This window comes from Cottoperca gobio, chromosome 5 (assembly GCF_900634415.1).
Source record: "Cottoperca gobio chromosome 5, fCotGob3.1, whole genome shotgun sequence".
NCBI lineage: Eukaryota > Metazoa > Chordata > Actinopteri > Perciformes > Bovichtidae > Cottoperca > Cottoperca gobio.
In genome coordinates, this window is record NC_041359.1 from 22892613 (window position 1) to 22906957 (window position 14345).

Sequence of the window (14345 nt, forward strand, 5' to 3'; positions counted from 1 at the left end):
CATCCACGACCACTGCACGAGTCTGTGACTCTTTGGCTTTCCGACTCTTTTTCAGATAAAACTAGCAATTTAAATACATCGCCTTTGGCTTTAGGAACAACTGTGATGTGTGTGTGTGTGTGTGTGTGTGTGAAGATGTGTCATTTTTGCATGAAAAATTACTTTTAAGATGAATTGATCACCAAAGTATTTTAGTACTTTGCTGTCGACTGACTAATAGATTAGTCGACTGATCCTTGCAGCTCTGAGCTTTTGGTTTGCAGCCTGACGGTCAGGACTCAATGGGTTGCAGGACAATTTGCAGGCTCCTGAGTTTGTGTACTTTTTCCAAAATAAAACAACCTAAAAAAGAAGAATCTTTCTTTCACTCTTCAGTTTCACACCCCGTGGACAGTAGCTTTTGCTTTTAGGGGTTACAAGCCGAAGCCAAAACCACGATTACCAAATATATATACCCATCATCACAGATGATAAGAAGAGCTGACATAATGTCAGATGCAAGACACAGCACAGGAAATCAAAAGTGACTCCACAGTAGCTGCAGCCACAGGTAACCTTATCTGAGCAGATCTAATGTATCATAACAGACCAACACAAAAGCCTCCATGATGTTCCCAAAACAGATTAACCCATCTGTTAAGATCTGCTGCAGGAAAGTCACAGCACAATGCAAATGAATGAGAGAGGATCTGAACAATGCAGTGTGTGTGTGTGTGTGTGTGTGTGTGTGTGTGTGTGTGTGTGTGTGTGTGTGTGTGTGTGTGTGTGTGTGTGTGTGTGTGTGTTGGAAAAGTGGCAACACACTGCAGCTCTGGCTACAGCACATTACATACTACATAAATCATATGAGTGTTAATGAGGGTTAGAGTTTTACAGATTTACTCATTAATTATTATAATAATGTAAAAGACAGAGCGCACTTTAAGAGCTGTAACGCAGTATTTATAATGGATTAAAATAAGAAGATGATTGATAACACAATGGGGATTCAGGGACACAGTAGAGTCAGAGAAGAGTTTGCACCGAGCAGGTGGATAGAAGCGATCTGCACGAGGAACTCCCCCTGTTCTCCAGCGTTCATTAAAAAACACATCTAACAATATCAATAAACAGACTGCCGGCCTGAAGTGTGTTGAACATGTAAACACGACAACAAGGCGGAGCACGAGCAGCTTTCTCTACATGCAAACAAAGCTTGATAATCGTTTAAAAGAAATAATACTATCGGAGAAATGAAAATGTGCACAACATTAGGGGGATTTTAAAATAGCAATGTTTTCACACGAGCCGTTAGTGAAGCGGACTTACCCAAAAGATGAAGTTGAAAACGAAAAGCAGATATTTTACGCATTTCATCCCTCCCTGCACTTTGCTCATGATGCCCCCTGAGTTTGTGGATATTTCCGATCTGTGAACGCTGTTATTCTGCAAATCCTCGCGTCTTCCAGCTGGACATCAACCATGCAATGATGATGCCCTGCACATCTACACCATCCACACATGAGAACATGCGCACAACGCTGCACAGGCTGCTCGCACGCTCAATCGCACCGCCCATCCGCGCGTGTGCATGTGTGTGTGTGTGTGTGTGTGTGTGTGTGTGTGGTACCCAAGGTGGGGTTCAGGGACAATCTGGGAGCCCCGAGGGAGACTCCGGGTGGTCCCCCAACAACACGATGAACAGGGTCATATCAGTGTGTACTATCACTGCTTTAAGTGCGGTGATAATAAGGTCGTGGTTTGTCAAATGTTATGTCAAAGATAATAATCCACAAAGCAAGATCTCTGTTAAACCCTGTTTGTCCAATATACCTCATTTGTAAAGGAAGTGTGTGTGTGTACATATGAATAAATATCAAGTTATATAACAATTTATGTGGGTGGGGGATATGAAACTGGTGTAGAAAACTGCCATCTGTTTGCAGTTTCTATTTTTTTATAGCTACTTTTGAGTGAATATAATGAATTTGAAGTGTTCAGTGTGCCGAGGAGCAGCAAGTGTCTCTGAGAACTAGCAGGACACTTTAACGCCTCATTCCTCCATGACCTCTACATTAGAAGTTGGACTAGAGTTTATCAACACATTTAAACCTGCATATCATCAGCCTACTACATTATGCCACTGATGTCAGTGTTTATTATGGAAATAAGGGAACTTGTGTAAAGTATGCACCTAAAACACAGAGAGCTGAGATAAGGCACTGACTGGCACAGTGGAAAGAAGTTGTGCCAGCCAGGAGCTTAGCCTACAGAAATACTGAGGTCATGAATGCAATTATTCTGGTTTTAAAAAGACCAACAACAAACAGTTATTAGTTTAATTATGTTGTCAGTGTTTAGTTTTCTGGGAAAAACACTTGTAGAGGACAGAAATGCTGAATCCTGCACAGCCCTGAATATGTATATTTCATAACTGCAGAATGGCGGCATGACCTTTATTTATAAAGCACCATGCAGAGACTAAATGCTTTTTTAATTCAGCAGCAAACACAAAAACACCAAAAAACACAAATTAAAAGTGTTGCACATTGAATACACAAGGAAGAGAAGAAGAACACTAGTGTAACTATTCATCATTTCGGCCGTGTCGGTTTGTCGGTTTGTCGACAACTTTGGTCCAAACTGAAAATCTCTCAACAACTGTCAGAGGTGTTGTCATGAACTTTGGTGATGATCCCCAGAGGATGAAGCCTAATGACTTTACTGATCGCCCCACTTTTTCTCTTTAGCGCCACAATGAGTTGTGATTTGTGGTTTTGAGCGAAATGTCTCAACAACTTTTGGTTTGTTTGCCATTAAGTTTGGTTCAGACCTTCATGTTCTCCTCAGGGCACATTTTAAAACTTTGATGATCCCTTAACTCAATGTCACAGTTTCCGTTCCTTTAAGGCGTGCTTGCCTAGTAGGGTGCCACTCACCTGCTGGCCACGCCTCCTCTGCAGCTCACCTGACTCTCCCTGCTGCAAGCAATTAAGACTAGTTAGTATTTAAGACTCCTCTAGCCGCCCCTTCACTGCCAGATTGTACTCCGCATCATGCAAGTCTGTCCAGCGCTCTTCCCTAAATAGATCTCTCGTTGCTGTTGCCAACATGTATGTTAGCATGCAAATGTTAGCATTTAGCTCAAATCCCCTTTGTGCTAAAGTACAGCTTCATGGAGCTGCTCACATGGCTGAAGACGCTCAATCTGTAAGAAAATCATAATTTTTGTTCACAGGAAATGCAAACAACGTATTACTATTAAATTAAAATGAGTATTTTGATTTGGATCTGTGTCCAGAAGATTTAAAAAATCTCATCTTTCGGGACTTTCTGCAGAATCTTTTATTTGTTTACGGAAGGACCTACATGTTTCTGTGTTAATATGTAAATTGTACTTGGTATGAAGGCCGCATGTGAAGCGACCCGGAGGGGGTGGGCAGCTCGGAGTCAACCACTCTGACAGTCAAGCTTCTCATGTTTGTGCTGCCTTTGTTTGTTGCACTGATGTGGGAGGGAAACAGCGACCCCCTGTTCATCTGCCAGAGTATCAGTGAGGATCAGCCCGGCTGGATCATGAGACGCGACACATCACTGCCTCCTCTTTATTTATCAACGAGTCAGCAACATTATCAAAGGACTCTTTATGATAGATGGATGATCCCATCATGAGTTCAGCGCTGTAGTTATTCGTGTTTGAAGAAGTGCTCCGATCTTTTATTTAAGTAAAGGTACTGATGCAACAGTGTAGAAAGTCATGTGTTCAAAAGCTACTTTAAGTAAAAGTATTAGCATCAAAATATACTTAAAGCACCAAAAGTAAAAGTACTCCTGATGCAGATGAATATATATTATTGGAATATAAATGTTTTAATTTGTACACTTTAAAGCTGCAGCTGGTAAAGGTGCAGCTCCTTTTAATTACTTTATATAGGCTACTGCTGGGTAGTTTAATCTATAATAATGCTATTTTACTAATCTATCAAATTCATTAGTTGATTTATATTTTGTATAAATAAGATGAATATGTAAAGTAACTAAAGCTGTTAGATAAATGAGTAAAAAGTACAAATATTTTCTTTTAGAGAAGCAGAAGTATAAAGTAGAATAACATGGAAAAGTACAAGTACCTCAAACGTGTACTTAAGTTCAGCACTGCACTGGTGATCATCACAGTGGAAGTACAACCGAACTGAAACCATATCCCGTTACCCTCCACCCTCTCCTCACCCTCACCCGGACAGAATCATTATTGAATGGTAGGACAGGCCATGCTAATCAGTTGATTATAAATAATTAAACATGTTTGTGGTAGACTATTATGAAACACAATAAGTAATATATAAATTACTAACCAGGCTCACTGAAGAATTATGAGATTATGTCGCCATCTAGTGGCCGGACTGAGAAGCACAAATAATGTTGTTTATAATTATGTTCATAATTCATGTTTGTTTGGGATGGAGGGAGAGACATGTGTATGTTGATGTTACTTTGTTGATTTTTCTGGAGCTTTCAACCACATCACGGTCTTCAAGCCACAAGATTGTTTTATCAAACTACATCCAACATCAAGAATCACGCTCAACTAATTATTGTTGTTTACTTTCTAAGTTCATAACTTTATCTGCCCCAACAATGTGCTGTTGTACTTTTTTACTCCACTACATGCTTTACTTACTTACTTTGCAGATTACAATATAACTACTAAATGATGATGTATTGCTATAGATGAATCTACCCTGCAGTATATAAAGTAATTCAAATTACATTTCTTTACCAGCTGCAACATTAAAGTGATGTAATTCTGAAATTACAATTACAAGGACTTTTACTTTTATAAAGTATTTCTACACGGTGGTGTTGCTACGCAAAGAGCTCGAGTCCTTTGCTTTGCTTAATTACACGACATCTTTCTTGTGAAACATAGTTTGTAATGATAAAAACTGATGTTTTTACAACTTCTATCAACTTGACGAAGCCTCCTGTTGGTATTTTATTAATGTGCAACAATGTTTAGTCATTTTAAACTCTCCAATTTAACTTTAAAGCGTCAGACCGGAAATAAGAAGCTTTATTTGAAGATTAGACATGTTCACGCTCTGACCTCTAGAGAGCAGCACTGTATTATGTGTTTGCTTTAGACATGCCTGAGTTTGTAGTAAACAAGTTGGCTTTGAAAAAGGATATTTGCAGTTGGCAGGTAGACAGCTCAAATTGTGATGCTGCTTTAAAAAGTCTAGTTTTCCAGGAACAACCTCAGCAGCTTCTTTGTTTCTGTTTCCTCTTTACCTCCACGCTCCATGAGCTCACAACAGACATCTTAAATGTCAGCTGTGATACAGAAATCGGGCTCTGAGCCTAAAAAAACTGCAGATACTGATACAATTTGTTGTGCTGTCACTGAAATGTCACTGCCAAAGCAAAGGGAAAATGGCAAGCTATGATATCATAATTCAGAGTTAGATAATGAAGCACAGGCAATCTTACTTATGTTTATATATTTTTCCTTTTTTTTTTTGTATCTACTGTTGAAAAAAGAGCAGGAGAAAAACACAAAGCAAAGCCAAAACACCAAATTACTGGCTGTAAAATGAAGCCATATGGGGTTTCTCTGCATCTTTCCATCGAGGCCATTTTTCATTTCAAAGGTTTAATCAATCATCAGGCTTATAATAAACTTCATAACAACACAGTGCATGTATGTAAGTGTTTAATAAATAACAATCAACAACAACATTTTAACAAAAGGTTTGCTTATGTCAGACCTGGGTCAAATTGTATTTCCAAAATGTTTGGGTTGCGTCAGTCTACTTATAGTGAGTGTGGTGTGCTATAGGAATATATAATGGGTGGCAGAATATAAAACACTATAATCAGCATGATTGTGTTGTTGTGCTAAAACTCAGCTGTGGTTTAAGGTTTAAGACAGGTTCAAACCTGCGTTGCCTTTCACATAGTGTCCTTATTTTATACAATCTATGGTAGTTTCTTAAACACCAATACTGTGTCTTTACAAAATGCAGTTTAAATATAGACTGTGTATATATTATATGTAGTCAATGGTTTTAAACCCAGTTCCTTTGTCTTGTAGTGGTCACCTGAATGCCACCAGAGGTCATCGTATCTGGTTTGAATTAAATCAGCTGCAGCAGTTGAAAGGAGGTCAAAGGTCATGTGGAACTAGAAAATGATAACATACACATTATGGTTCAAGTGGTGTTTTACATTTAGCAGGAAGTCATAATAGAGAATCAGACAGCTGAAACTAATTTCTTCTAAATCACCTGTGGCTGTGGGGCGTGTTTTACAAGGTAACTTTATTATACTTTTGGTTAAACTGCTAAACGATGAAAGTAAAAATGTACAGCTGGATGCCGCTGTGATAATGTCTGAAGCAATGGCTGTGCTTGATTGTTATCATTATGGGAGAAGAGAAAAACAGAAAAATGATCTTACTACTTAAAAATGATGTGTAATTTAAGACGCTCCGGACCGCTCTAAAGAGTGGACGCATGAGTGCAGCACAGAAACAGAGCTGAGGGCCGAGGAGCTATGTTTTATAATCGCACATGTCACTGGTCAGGATGAATCATTTTGTGTCTTAGTGCAAGTAAGAAGTAAAAAACTGCCTTTCAGTCGAAATCTCTTTTCATGCAGTGGTACTAAATTCTCCTTATTATATGATTTGTCTAAAATACCTATTATAGTCTATCCGCATCAGATTTTATTTCCTGCTCCAGTTTAATTCAATTTTTTTCAACTGTAGCCAATTTTATATAATTTAACCCATATTTATTTAACTGTTATAAATATATTAGCTTGTTGTTATTTCACATGGTTCTAGTGGAGATATGAAGGATTTGAAGGATTTGCTCTTATACTCTGCTGTAGTCTGGAGCAAGTTGCTTAAGAGTGTCTTACTCTTCACACAACTGTAATTCCCCTAAATTACATTTTTGGGCGTTCTTAAAAGAGTACTCCACTCATTTAGTGTTTCACTTTAGTGTTTGCTTTTTTCCAAATCAATGCAGCAGAACCATATACATCGTCCCATTACCCATGATGCAGCACTAGTGTAGCCTTACACAGGTGTAATTGATGAATTGAACTATTTAGTGTGTCACAGCCACAACAGTGAGCCACAATACCAGGGCCCTGACCCAGTTAAATGGAACAGGGTCATAATTAATGTTATTAATTACACCTGTGTTATTATGACATGCTGTGAGCAGGGCCTAGCAGAGATGAGACTCACTTCTTTCTAACTTACCCCCCAGCTAAGACAGTCAGATGCTAAGGGACACAGCAGTTTAAGGTTTGGTTACAGATACTATTTGACCCAGGGCTGGTGTGTATATACATGCAGTCCTGATACTTTGACATATACCAATAATTTACTTTGTGCAGAGGATGTCTGTGTTTCTATTTGACTGAGTGTGTGATCCTGTGTGTGTGTGTATGGAAAGTCTTCACTGCCGCCACGACTTGCTGCTCACCACACACACACAGGCCACGTTGATGCGTATGAGCCTCCACGCCACCAGGTTCTTAAAGGTAGTCAGCGCTCGTACGAAAGTGTGTGAGTTGGTGCAGTAGGAATTCCAGTTTTTGGCATCGATTCCCAAACAGCCAGATCTGCCTGAGCTGTGGCACGTCGTCTCAAAGAAGTACTGCTTCTTGTTCACATTGTTGATGTTCACGTTTGGCAGCACCGTCACCTCGTTGCCTGAGATGTCCGTGGCTTTGGTCTTGTTTCCCACCCAGAAGCTCCTGCTATCGCACACTGAGTAAACTCCACGGTGCTGAGGCTGCCCCGCTCTCCTGGGGGTCCTTCTGCCGCCACCCTGTGACTCCGCCGGCTCTGCATCAGGTGGCTGAGCACTGAAGAGCACTCTGGGTGAGAGGTAGCGGCGCTTGGTGAAGAGTTTGGGGTCGACAGTGGGGATGGAGTGGGAGTCGTTGTCTGGACCCTGCTGCTGTGCTGTTCCTCCGATGGCGGCCACAGCCTGGGCACTGAAGAGGAGGAACAGGACCAGCATGGACGACCTCATGGGCACACAACCTGAGGGTGTCAGAAAGCACTCCTGTTACTGAAGAGATGCAGCAACACTTGTACATGTATGTTGTATTTCTCACATCATGGATGTATTCATGAACGGGCCTACAGGACCCCCGTGGCCTTCACTAAAGAAACATGAAGTAACAACTACAAAGAGGCGCAGAACAACAATAAGGCTAAACTAGAGACCATCTTACGCTCGGATCGCAACCGGTAAAGTGAGACACCTCATACACCCCTTACTTCAACCCACTTTCTTAGACCACGCTCATATACGAACTTGATCCTCATTTTGATCTCAACCACACATCTGTATAATTTCATGACTGCATCTTGTACGGTTGCGACGTTGTCATGGTGACACACACACACACACTCACACACACACACACACACACACACACACACACACACACACACACTGTGAAAGTCTGTGTCTTGCTCCTATAAGAGGTGGGGTGGCCTTTTGCATGTCTGTGCCCCGGGGCCCATTATCTGTTGTGGTGTAGTGTTTTTAAGTGGGTTTTTTTGTATGTTTCTGGTACAGATGGGTAGATGTCATGTATTTAGGTGCAGAATAACAAATTAAATAAAGTTTTTAAAATGAGTATTTGAAAGCTGCATTAAAGCTCCAGATACTTGTGAGGCACAAATGTCTTTAATGTGAGGATACTCCCCATTTTTCATTAACAGTTTCAAGGCTCAACATGTTAAACAGTGAGCTTGATTGAACTAATAAGAGCAGCTCCTCTTGGTGGAAACACACCTTGCCTAATACTGAGTGTTTGATACTTAATGCTCATTGGTTTAGCAGCAACAGTTTACAAAGTACAGTACAGTACATGCATAATTCTGCATCTGACACAGTTTTATAGGAGGTTTCCAGCTCAGCTTCCTCTTCCCAGATGGACATATTTTATTCATCGCACAGCAGCAGTACACAGAGGAAACCACCGCCAACAGGAAGTGTTGACTGTTTGATTTCCAGCTTATTGCTTATTAGTGAAATGCTCATTAATAACATCCACAGAGAGGTCCGTGATCTCTGAATATAATATGGAGGGTGAAGGACATCTGCTGCATTTGAACAGTATTCAATGTTATTGAACACAGCTGCCGGCTCAAACCTCGTGACACGTGCACTAAATGGTATTCTCTTATTTCACAGGGGATATGAAAAATATGACTTGAATAAATATTTTTAATCTATGGTCTTATTTTATGGACATTTATTGTATTCTGTTCTGTATTCAGCATCATCGGTATCAGTGTTTCTGGAAAACTTTGCTTTAAAAGATCGCCATGAGCTGAGCTAAACTCAGTTTAATATAATCTTCAAACTGTATTCAGACATGAAGAAGGAATCGATTTCTCTCCCTGGGTAGGCCGGAAGAATACAGTCTAATTCTCCTGAAACAGAAATTAATTCACTTTTTTCAGACAGGAAATACACAAATAGATGTTGTTTATGTAAGTGATCCATGAAAATAGGTCACAGGAGAACACTGTTGTGACATTTCTGTTTGCATCACTTACAGGCTGCGTGCTGCATTTACCACAACAGGCGTGTTCACACCTTCGATGGCTCTTGCTAGCAGGCTCTGTCAGGTAGCTCTATTGTAGGCTTTGTGTGCCCAGGGTGGCGGCGTGAGTGCTTTTAAAAAAATTGTTGGCACAAAACTCATAGCCTGTACAAAAGTACATCATGATTACAGCAATAAATGCTTGTGAGGTCTGTGTCTCAACATTTGGACAATAAATCAATAAGTTACTGCATTCATTTTCGGATGATTGGTATCATTGATGTAAACAAATGGGAGCACTGCAGGAGAGACTGTCTTCTTTATTTATTTGTTTAACTGTATGTGCCAATTTGGATTGCTTTACAGCAGGAAACATTCATCCGGTGGAAAAAGAGCTCAAGGCTGATGAAAAGGGGGAGAACACTTTAAATGAGCACAGCGCCTCCCCAGTGGCAAAACCTCTTTTGCAGAAAGGAAGTGAAAAGATTTTAATTTTGAAACTCGACAAAATCCCTGATACAATGGAGACAAACAATCTTCTACACGGTCTCATGGTGATTATACGGAGGTACTGTACATCATTTAACAATTTATAAAGAGTGATTAAATTACGAAATGCATCGAATACATATGAAAAGCAAATAGGTCAGCGATTATCAGAGAGGCCCACTGGAGGTTTGTATAAGCACATGAGATGGACGAGCTTTCATGTTTTTGCTCTGTGTTTACCTGACGCACCGCTAACTCTCCGGCCATTCCCATCTGCCCTGCTATCGCCTTGTTCCCCTCACCTGAGATTCCCCCGCCCATGTCCCCACCTGCACCCATCAGCCAACTACAGTACTGTGTGTGTGTGTGTGTGTGTGTGTGTGTGTGTGTGTGTGTGTGTGTGTGTGTGTGTGTGTGTGTGTGTGTGTGTGTGTGTGTGTGTGTGTGTGTGTGTGTGTGTGTGTGTGTATATATACAGGCCCAGTGCAATTGCTCCTGTGCCAAATCAACTCTGTCTGTTCTTTGCTTTCCAGCGTTTCCCCCCCCTCTGCCTGATCCCTCGCCTGGCTCCGGTTTGATGATTCCTGATGCCTCTTATTGGATTGCTCTGCCTGATCGGACTGCCTGCCTGGTATTTGACCCTTGCCTGTTTTTGGAACTGACTTAATTTAAATATAATTTTGCCAAACCTATCATGTCTCTGTGTCTTTTGGGTTTAAGCCTGTCTGTGGTATAATATTGCTGTATTGCAGACATGGCTTACTGGGCCTCCTAGATGGAACAGAGCCTTAGCTAATGTTGTTACATCTGTGTGTCTCCTTTTTGTTACATAAACATCTGCAGGGATTTGTTGACAAGTGAGATAGACAAAGCGGATTATCTGGAAAAGATGGTCAAGGTTCATATTTAGTAAACGGCTTAAAGTGAAATGTTGAACTTAACTTTTAAAATGTTTTGGTTTTTTTAACTTGAGAGAGTTCTGGAAGTCTCTGAGGTCGGTTTAGAGTTGATATAGAAACGGAGGTGAACCAATACGTTTAATGCAGAATACAGTTTGCTATCCTGGAGATATGAAGAAGAAAAGAAGTGTGAAGCTTCTGCAGGATAACTTATCACTGTGTAAAATGTAAGGATTCTTTTGAGCACTAATTTCCTTATTTCAGACCTGACTCTAATTTTCTTATAATCTGGCATTTCGACGAAGGTGACTACTGAACTAAAACTGATCTGTAAACAAACACAGTGTATTATGTTTTAAATGAGGAATATTCACAGCTTGTTTGTGTCTGTGACCCAACAAGCTGCTGCATCATTTTTACATTTTGTGCACTTCATTCTTTTTGGAGACTACGATCCGTCTCTTTACCTTTTCAGTGTCTCCAAGTGAACTGTAGCACCTCGGCGGCTTCTAGAGGACGTGATTATAGCTCGCTGCGTTCTGGGCTCCTTCCATCAGGCCCGGCTGTGGCCCCCATCCAGCACACCTCTGCCCTCCTCTGCCTCCGCTCTGTATCCCTGTTGAGAGACGAGCAGAGAGAGTGTCTCACCCGGCTCATAAACCCACTGTAAACACGTACTCTGTGAAGCCGATACTGGGAAGAGAAAGCTAATGTTATTCTTGCCACCAGATCCACACATACTGAACATACCGTAATAAAGACTTGCATAGCGTAATGTAAAACGTGGAAACAAGGAGGGTAGTTATATATAAACGCTGTAAATTCTGTTAGCGTTCACTGAAATATCAGTTTTATGTATCTTTTTAAAAGACGGGTATGTATAGCAAGACCTCTACGTAACCATGAAGTGTATGAAGCCACATACACACACACACACACACACACACACACACACACACACCATAGAAGTTGTTAACACTACATAAAAACGTCTTAAATATTGATACCGCTGTTCATTGTCTGCTTTCCATCAGGCTTGATTTCCTACATCCTGAGTGCCATGATTCATTTTTGTGCCGTGATGAAACGCAGCCACCGTTGCAGGAATCCATCACAGTAAAGCAGAAGCCTTAACTTTGTCATTTTGTTTTCATCTTTATGTCACTGTGCTCAAGTGCGCTTGAGTTAGGTGTCAGCAGGCTGCATGTAATGTTACACCTTACTTATCTTCAATAACCCCGGAAAACATCTTGCCTTTAGAAAACTCAATCATACTCGTATATTCTTCTTTCTTTTGCAAGTAGCTACTTTCAAGCTTGACTGAGGAAGTTAGAAACAGTGAGTAGGTTATGGCCCGCTTGCAAAATGACAGGAATGTAAACTGCTCATAAACGACATTAAATGGGCTGTAAATCTAAATGACGACGCCGTGAACTCCTGCAGAGAATCTACATTCTCGCTTTACGGCACCTCAACAATGGTGGTCTCTCTGGCTGTTATGGGATTCAAACCGCATTTCAATCGCAGGACGGGCTGTTGTAACAAATGAGCCATTCTGTTCTTGTGACTCCGAGTCTGTCTATGCTCTCCAATCCTGTAATTCATCTTCATCTGTTCTGCACAATGCAAATCAATTCACTGCTGGACTACCAAACTGACGCCTCCTCCAGCTGTGTATCCCACTTTTGTTTTTCTTTGACACTCCTACAGTATGTTTGAGAAACATAACTAAAACAGTATCCATACATGTAGGCAGCTATTTGAGTGGAAATACAACTTTATTTTAAAGCATTGGAATGTGGTTGACGTGCGCTCAGGAGCAATTTAAGGCCGTCTCTTCCTGCAGTCTATGAAGTGAGCTGGCTGAGGTCGCAGCCCCCACAGTAACAATGAAGGGAGACATTCAGGATGCTTACTACATGGAAAACATAACCGCAAGATTACAATTAAAAACAGATGTAGTCCAGACTACAAGGTCCCCATTTATTTCATATTCTTTCAACTAATATAATCCAACAGAATTCCTGTGGACTTTTCATTTAAATAGAAACTCTTGATTTCTTTTATTTTTGTGGACAAATGTTGCTCTTCACCCCCGTGTGTTCCCCCCGAGAATGGGAACTATATATGGACATTGAGAATCAATGGACTGTCCCCTAAAACATTTGTGCCTGTGTTGTCTCACCAGCCAGGAACAAAGCAAATCCATTAATTTCCCATAGAGGCAAAGAACTCACAAACTTTCCTCACATTTTTTATTTTTTATGAGATTGTTCCCTCAGCCTCAGTTCGCAGCACTCATTTTGGGAATTGCTTTTCTCAGCACACACGCGTCGGGCTCTAAAACGTCTGTTTCTGGAGGTGTTTAAGAATTTAATAAAACGAAAAGAAGAAAATGTGCTCTCCCTATATGTGAATTAATTAAGTTAAGTAGTCGTAATTGTTTAAGGTTAGTAGAGTACAAGAAAGTTGTTAAACTCACCTGAACATTTGTACATTCTTTACTAAATGTCTGGACAGAAATTGACATGAAGCGTGATGTTACATGTGATATTCATGAAAGAAAGTACCTGAGATGTTGTGTAGTGATGAATGATGCAGTGAATGTCTGCAATATCATACAGAGACTTGAATTATATCTATATATGTTTTATCTTAACTGTGACTCTGTAGTTGATCAAAGTTAAATGCAATTAGGTTACTTGACCTGCTAGTTAACACCAGCAGCTGAGCCACCAAACAATATGAGATTTACTATGAAATACCACAGTCATTAAAGCTGTCTGTGTGCATAATTAGTTTTGTGAAAATGACAAGATGTGGATATGTGTGCTTCATGTAATTAATTCAAATATGCAACATTATTATTGTATTATCATGCAAAAGTACAATCATGTTAATAGAAAAGCAATGTCTCAGTTATTCAGTTGCTCAGATTCGTGTGGCCCTCGACACACTGCTGTTACAGCTACTCAGTGCTTAAGAAACATGCAGTCAGCAGTCCTGTGGTGAGAGGAGAATGAAAACATTCATTCAAAGCTACTAGGTGGGCTACAAATATGCACATAATGGCGTACAACATTAGTGTGCACTGGGGCATCTCACATCGCGCTACTCGCTGAGCCTTGAAGCAGATGGACTACAGCAGCACACGACCACCTGAGGACTGCAGACTGGAAAGATGGTGCTTGGTCAGGTAACGGTGATGCTGCTACAGTGAAGCAGGTGACACACGTTGGGCCTCTCGGTCTGTAGTAGGTTAGGTTTGACTTTGGCTTCCTGAAAACACTTGAACAGGATGTTTGCAGCACATTGTAGCCAATGATAACACTGCCTAAGACACTTTATACGCCTAATTCCATTCCTTTTTAATATTTATGTATTGAATACGCT

General features: G+C 40.6%; 2 protein-coding genes and 1 long non-coding RNA gene across 3 annotated transcripts in view; 1 reads left to right on the forward strand and 2 right to left on the reverse strand.

Moving 5' to 3' along the window:
• The window catches only part of tspan2a (tetraspanin 2a), a 10520-nt gene extending 9004 nt beyond the window's left edge, over positions 1 to 1516 (reverse strand). Inside the window, exon 1 of the mRNA XM_029432018.1 lies at positions 1309 to 1516. Within this exon, the coding sequence (XP_029287878.1) occupies positions 1309 to 1377 (69 nt within the window). The 5' untranslated portion in view covers positions 1378 to 1516. The remainder of the gene's footprint in view (positions 1 to 1308) is intronic.
• Positions 1517 to 7200: 5684 nt separating this feature from the next.
• LOC115008427 (uncharacterized) lies at positions 7201 to 11842 on the forward strand. Its single transcript, XR_003832289.1, has 3 exons — positions 7201 to 7297; positions 10587 to 10684; positions 11428 to 11842. It is a non-coding gene; the product is annotated as an uncharacterized LOC115008427 (long non-coding RNA).
• On the reverse strand, positions 7404 to 8033 carry ngfb (nerve growth factor b (beta polypeptide)). Its single transcript, XM_029432021.1, has one exon. It carries the CDS (start codon positions 8031 to 8033, stop codon positions 7452 to 7454), a length of 582 nt encoding a protein of 193 aa, XP_029287881.1. The 3' UTR covers positions 7404 to 7451.
• Positions 11843 to 14345: the final 2503 nt, after the last annotated feature.

What these genes read in the sequence shown, in the direction of transcription:
- ngfb (XM_029432021.1), bottom strand. Translation starts at nt 8,033, where the DNA reads ATGAGGTCGTCCATGCTGGTCCTGTTCCTCCTCTTCAGTGCCCAGGCT.